This window comes from Nerophis ophidion, linkage group LG09, assembly GCF_033978795.1.
Source record: "Nerophis ophidion isolate RoL-2023_Sa linkage group LG09, RoL_Noph_v1.0, whole genome shotgun sequence".
NCBI lineage: Eukaryota > Metazoa > Chordata > Actinopteri > Syngnathiformes > Syngnathidae > Nerophis > Nerophis ophidion.
In genome coordinates this window covers 498,743-506,242 of record NC_084619.1, presented here as the reverse complement: position 1 = coordinate 506,242, position 7,500 = coordinate 498,743, and the positions used below count along the sequence as shown (strand labels likewise).

Here is a 7,500-nt window from a genome sequence, read left to right as displayed (position 1 = left end):
GAACCACTGATCTACTTGATGAGCTAAACAACGGCATACAGCATATTTCTGCACAAATCGATTGATTTTACCTTGTCTTTATCCCTCATGGACCCTTTTCCGAGGATGGACATCTTCACTCCTGTTTCCTCTTGTAGCCTTTTCATGGAATTTCCCCGAGGCCCCAGCAGCTTTCCAACAAAATTAAACTGCGACAGAAGTGAGAGGAGGGAAAAGAACATTGTAGTCACAAGAGCAAAAAAATCAGAACGGTGACATGAACGGATGATTTACACTCGGGGACAAATAAAGTATTCTGGTATTTTTCATGGGCTGGAAACTATCCTAAAGGAAACGAAATGTGATCCATTTGGCAAAAACGGTTAACCGCCAAAGGTGTTTGCCGGCTATTAGTCATCTTTTATCAATACAATCTCGGATTCCATTGACCATCCGTCATAAGGAGGAAAAAACCTGTAATGTAGCCAGTAATAAATCAATATAATTGTGCTTTTTGTGTAACATATTAAAGGTGAACAGGACTTTCATTAGTGGTCCAGCATAACATAATGCTCCTATCTTTGGCTTGAACTGTGCCCTCGTTGGTCATGTATCTCGTCTTTGCCCCGCAAAGAGGAGAAAGGTGAGGAACATGGGCTGAAACCAATAACATCCCTTAGACTATTCCAGAGGTCATGTGTTGAGATAAAGTCAGAAATAATGAGTTTCCTCCCTGTGGAAATTAAGCAGTACTATCCAGATGACAAACGATCAGATTCAAGCCTAAGGGTTCTTTCTAACGTTGCACCAGCTTGTTTTCAGATGGAGAAATGTTTCCTGCTGAACTGAACTGTAATAATCCCTTAAACAGCAGCAATTTTGCATTAGGGGGACAAATGGGGCAGTGCATTACTAGTGTCAGCAGGTGGCGCTGGAGGCAGTAGTAGGTTGTAACTCGTTGGTTAGGGTGAGGGTTCTGTTGTGGTTTGGGTGAGGCCGGTATGGGTTGAGCACGATTTTAATTACTTGTTTCGATTCCAGTTCCTAACGATTCTCGATTCGGATTCTTTTAAGGGGCAGGGTCAAAAATCGACTATGAATTTTTCAAGGGTTATTTTTAAGCGGTATGATTCATTTGAACTTGAATATGAATGTTATGAATTTTCTTTCCACAGTAGTACATTTCAAAAAGGTTTCACTTTATTTTTGGAAATCTCAGTCAAAAACAATTGCTCATATTCTCTTGTTAATGTGTTCAAAATACGGGTATTTAGATCAGTGATTTGTTCTGCCGATTCTAATACCAATCATGCACGCGTGATATCAGCAAAACCAATCACATGCATTAACTGCGATTTTTATATTAATTCTTAGCGAAAGTAATTGGTAGTGTAACAATGTCAACACTATATGTGAAATAGTTTTTTATATTTGTTTACATTATTTTAAACAAAAAAAAGTAAATAACACACAATAACTCAACAAAAGCAAACATTACTACACTGGTTCAAATCCCACCTAGAACCAACCTCGTCACGTCCGTTGTGTCCTGAGCAAGACACTTCACCCTTGCTCCTGATGGGTGCTGGTTGGCGCCTTGCATGGCAGCTCCCTCCATCAGTGTGTGAATGTGTGTGTGAATGGGTAAATGTGGAAGTAGTGTCAAAGCGCTTTGAGTACCTTGAAGGTAGAAAAGCGCTATACAAGTACAACCCATTTATTTATTTATTTACTATCTAATTTTTTATTGAAAGCCTTTGGTTTTTACCTTCAAAGTCGTCCTGTGTCCAGGAAATTATTTCGTGAGTTTGTAAACAATGACAAACACAACAAGAAGAAGACAATTTCAGAAATTACCCACATCATTATAATCACTCTAGTAGGGTTGCAAGGATTGGAAAAAATATTCAGTTTATATTCTGTTTCTGATTAATTTTTTAAGGAGTGACTAACAAAAATCGATAAAATCCGGACCGCATGGAATGGCTTTAACTTTAAATATGCATTCACGCTATAAAGTGTTTTATCCCATTACTCTATTAATCAAACTAACTGATCGATATATTTGTTGATATTAAAATAATCGACAGCTGTAGCCCCTACACCCCAATATCTACTGATACTACCTCTGTATCAACAGTATGTATTTATGGATTGATCCGTCGTCCCCTTACCGTGTTTGCTAAACAACGGCACAGCAGCCAACGTTTATTGCTGTATTATCTTTTCTCTATTATTTTACTTGTTATTTTCCCGTTAAAAGCTTCTTATTTTTCACTGTACCGCCCTTCCATCTACACCTCTTGAACTTTACTATGCACTTATTCCTTGTGTTAGTTCGATGTAGTTTAGCAACTAGCTTAGCGATGATCTTTCCTGCTCCTGCTTGCTTTTTCTCTGTGTGTAACCTTGTCCTGTAGTGATAATAATACTTTGAAGCAATGTAGTTTATTTGCCTTGATAATACTTGCCAACCTTAAGGCGTCCGATTTCGGGAGGTGGGGGGTGTAGGTGGGGGGCATGATCGAGGGTGGGGCGGAGGCGTCCTTGGGGCGGGGGCCATAGTTAAGACGGGAGGAGTATATTTACATCTACAATTCACCAACTCGAGTATTTCGTATATATTGCATACATATATATATATATATGTATATATATATATATATGTATGAAATACTTGACTTTCAGTGAATTGTAGCTATATATATTTATTTTATTCTAATATATAAATAAAATAAGTAGTTGATTTTCAGACGGCACCTATCAAATACACAGTAATAAAAACACAGTTGTTCTACTAACTGTACTGTGCTTGCTGGTTACTAAAAAAAAAAAAAACATTTACCTTTCACTATTTGAGTAACCTTTGTTCTGCCATTTATTTCTTCATTTTGCTCGGTGTAATATATTGGGTTGAAGTCAATAACCAGGCGAGGTGATGAAGTTATGTCTCTTTACAGTGGGCTTCAGAACAGACTCCCTCACACACCGTCAGGTGCGCAACACCACGTAAATCGTTGGCTGATCAAAAAGCAACCCCATAACGCTATAGCCAACATTCACCAGGAGATGGCAACAGACAACACAGAATCACTTTATTACAGACGGCGTCGCCATGGCTGTAACTTCCTTGTTCTTCTGCTTCGTCTCCTTGTGTGTGCAGTTTTTTGTTCAAATCCGTAGATGTTGTAACTTGATTGGGCAGGCAAGCTGTTTATATAGTAGGAAAGCGGACGTGAAAACAGGCTGTCCCTGCTCAGGTCCGCAAGGAGCTGGAGGGGGAGTGGCCTCCAGCTCCGGCTGAATTTCGGATGATTTTCGGGAGAACATTTCTTCTGGGAGGTTTTCGGGAGTCTCCCTGAAAATCCGGGAGGGTTGGCAAGTATGGCCGCAATGGAGGACTATTGACTTAGAGAAGAGGCTTTCCACAGTGTATGGAGATGAACAGTTAGCCGCTTAGCTGCATCTGTGGCAGCTATTACTTCCGGTCGACGGACTTGGCATGAAAACTAGGAATCGACGTTCATAAAGTTGAATGATTCCAGGAGAAATGGAATGTCTACACAGTCCTAATCGATGCCTTATGATCGATACCCAACCAACCGCTGGTGGGGGTCAAGGCTGCCAGATAGGAAATGACAAATTATCATACAAAAGGTTCAAATGATTGAATTTTGAGGATAGTTATTGTAAATACTAAATATGATAATTTTCTGTATAGTATAGCAGTTTTACCTTCGAGTAAACATGTCTATGAATGTTGTCATTCATCCAGGTCATTGTACAAACGTAATCTCAGGGCATTCAATCGATTCCAATGAAAAAAATGTGCTTTGGCTTAAAAAAGGTTGAACAACACTGGTGTAGTCTACCTAACTGATTGATGTTCAAATAAGGTTTCATAAAATCTGACTGCCGGCAGTAAGTCGGACACGTTTCCAGTGAGGGTTAGACTCCGCCAAGGCTGTCCTTTGTCACTGATTCTGTTCATAACTTTTATGGACAGAATTTCTAGGCGCAGTCAAGGCGTTGAAGGGTTCCGGTTTGGTGGTCACAGGATTAGGTCTTTGCTTTTTGCAGATGTGGTCCCGATGGCTTTATTTGGCCAGGATCTTCAGCTCTCACTGGATCGATTTGCAGCCGAGTGTGAAGCAACCGGAATGAGAATCAGCACCTCCAAGTCCGGGACCATGGTTCTCGCCCGGAAAAGGGTGAAGTGCAATCTCCGGGTTGGGGAAGAGACACTGCCCTAAGTGGAGGAGTTAATGTACCTGGGAGTCTTGATCACGAGTGAGGGAAGAGTGGATCGTGAGATCGACAGGCGGATCTGTGTGGCGTCTTCAGTCATGCGGACGTTGTATCGATCCTTGTGGTGAAGAAGGAGCTGAGCCGGAAAGCAAAGCTCTCAATTTACCGGTCGATCTACGTTCCCATCCTCACCTATGGTCATGAGCTTTGGGTCATGACCGAAGGAACAAGATTACGGGTACAAGCGGCCGGAATTAGTTTCCTCCGTCGGGTGGCGGGGCTCTCCCTTAAAGATAGGCTAAGAAGCTCTGCCATCCGCCAGGAGCTCAAAGTAAAGCCGCTGCTCCTCCACATCGAGAGGAGCCAGATGAGGTGGTTTGGGCATCTGGTCAGGATGCCAACCGAACGCCTCCCTAGGGTGGTGTTTCAGGCACGTCCGACCGGTAGGAGGCCACGGGGAAGACCTAGGACATGTTGGGAAGACTATGTCTCCCGACTGGCCTTGGAATCGCCTCAGGATCCCCGGGGAAGAGCTGGACGAAGTCTGGGCTTCCCTGCTTAGGCTGCTGTCCCAGCGACCCGACCTCGGCTAAGCGGAAGAAGATGGATGTATGGAAAATCTGACTGCATTTGACCTTCAATTGTTTGCCCTCATTATGAAGAGACTTCCCCCAGAGCTGAACAGGTGCTCAACCGCCCACTAACTCTTTCGATAGTCCGAGCCAAGCCTAACCAAACGATATTAACCTTCTCACAAAACAACCCTTTCCCCGCTGAGGCCGAGCTGCTAATAACTCCTGTGCCAGCTGTGTGGCTGCTGCGACTCAACTCTCGACAACTGCACACTCAGCTGGTTTCCCCAACATTAAGATCGTCACTGAGCGTCAGGGACGCGGAGATGAAATCGTCCTTAAGAAAATAAAAGCCTCCCTGCCGTCCTCACCGGACCTCTGATGAGCGTAATTAAGGCACCTTGAGAGGTGCTGCTTTGACAGGACGTGGCCTTTTCTGGCAGGGAGGTGGACAGCAGATGGTCATGGCGGCGATGGTGGGAACACGCTTGCTGGGCATTAGAAGGAGAGTGGCCTGTTTTCATTACGTTAATGTCTGGAGCAACTCTGCAGCTCCATGGCAAGCAATTTGGGCTTCGGATGGGGAGCAAGGTACGGCTGTTAAATGAGGTTTGAAATGATACAATGTGCCCCCTGCTGTCTCGATAATGATAGCTATGGAGATATTAGAAGGAAGGATGATATAGGGATGCACCAGTGTAATGGAATTCAATACAAGAGCTGTAATGAAGCATTCCGCTTTCACAAAGATAATAGCCTGAAAGTTTGATTGACACTGTCAGACAAGTAATGCTTTTTTCAAAAAAAATTTTTACACCATTCGAAATTACTGCCACATATTGCCTCAGTGTCAAAGAAAACGGAGACATTTTCCAAGGCGATGGAGGCAATCGTCACACAGCACTACACTATACTATACGCTTCTGTTTAATTCACAACATGCGTGCCTCAGCACTTATCTAAGCAAAACACCTTTCCGTAATATCAGCTTTTCTTTGGGACGCGGACAAAAATTTAATTTTGCTACAAGCACAGCACTGCTGCCGCGCTATCTAAAGGTCACAATAACTCAGGATGGATGTATTCAAAAGTGATGCCATTCACAAGGGCATAATATAAATTAATATGTCAGGAGCTGTACGTGTACAGGCATGACCTGCGTGCAAAACCTGCTTGTTAAACTGTTGCACTTGGTTTTCAGCGGAAACCTGTGCACAAAGATAAAGAATATAGGGGTAGGGTTTACGGAACGCTTCCCTAGTACGGACTTTGTGCATCCTATTACAAAAATATGACAGGTTAACTGTCAAAATCAACCCCTCAACTTGTAGTATGACTACTTGAGGAACACATCATTTTGGCAGCCTGCAAAAATGACACCAACTCTAATCTATGACGCTTTACAGCAAGAGGTGCACATGACTGATGGACGCATTTGGAAATGTGACACGATACAACACCCCTCTAGTTTGATTTGAATCTAATATAAATTGGTCTTTAAAATCCACAGTGTCATTATGTGTCACTTTACCTATTCTGAAGGCTTAATGTTACCGTATTTTCCGCGCTATAAGCCGCACCTAAAAAACAAAAATTTTCTCAAAAGATGACAGTACGGCTTATAACCCGGTGCGCCTTATATATGTATTAATATAAATATTTATTTTCATAGAGTTTAGGTTCGCAACTACGGTAAACAGCCGCCATCTTTTTTTCCCGTAGAAGAGGAAGCGCTTCTTCTTCCACGGTAAGCAACCACCAAGGTAAGCGCCCGCCCACCTGGAAAGAGGAAGTGCTTCTTCTTCTACGGTACGCAACCGCCAAGGTAATCACCCGCCCCCGTAGAAGAAGAAGCGCGCGGCTAATCCGATTCATTTCATTTGTGTGTTTCTGTAAAGACGACCACAAAATGGCTCCTACTAAAAGACACGCGTACAACGCAGAATTCAAACTCAAGGCAATAAGTCACGCAGAAGAACACGGAAATAGAGCAGCAGCGAGAGAATTGAACATAAATGAATCAATGGCGCTTAGGTGGAGGAAGCAACAAGATGACCTGCGCCAAGTAAAGAAGACAACAGAGTTTGAGGGAACAAAGCAAGATGGCAACAGTTGGAGGACAAACTCGAGCAGAAAACAGCAAGCAGAAGTGTCAGTAACATCACTATTCCAATGAAGGCAAACAGCGCCAGCAAGCGAACTTCACTTGGATGATTTTAAAGGTGGTGCTTCTTGGTGTTTCCGGTTCATGAAAAGACGCAATCGCTCCATCCGCACACGGACTACTATTTCACAGCAACTGCCAAAAGACTTTCAAGAAAAGCTGGCTACTTTCCACGCATATTGTAAAAACAAGATAGCTGAAAAAAGATCCGGCCAGGAAGGCAGGATTCATGGAACTGCCGGACAGCAACAGCGACACTGACTCTGATGACTTTTGGATGCCGTATTCGCCCAATTTTTAATTCAGACACCGAAGAAGAAAAATTCGAGGGATTTATGGATGAGGAATAACTTCTGAAGGTGAGCTTTAAATGTTTATTTTGTGTGCTGTGACATTAACGTTCGAGCAAAGTTGAGTTATCGATGTTGCTATTGCTCTGCAATATTTGAGTGTTACTATTGTTGTGATTGCACATTCGCACACTGGTTTGTATTATTAAAGTTTGACTGACCTATCTGACTGTTTTTTTGACATTCC

General features: G+C 42.8%; 1 protein-coding gene across 1 annotated transcript in view; it reads right to left on the bottom strand.

The window, feature by feature from the left end:
• LOC133559757 (KH domain-containing, RNA-binding, signal transduction-associated protein 2-like) overlaps positions 1–5,298 on the bottom strand; it is a 97,837-nt gene extending 92,539 nt beyond the window's left edge. Inside the window, exons 1-2 of the mRNA XM_061911827.1 lie at positions 5,200–5,298; positions 72–188 (exon numbers count right to left, since the gene is read on the bottom strand). Of these exons, the coding sequence (XP_061767811.1) occupies positions 72–188; positions 5,200–5,298 (216 nt within the window). The remainder of the gene's footprint in view (positions 1–71; positions 189–5,199) is intronic.
• Between the last annotated feature and the right edge of the window lie 2,202 nt (positions 5,299–7,500).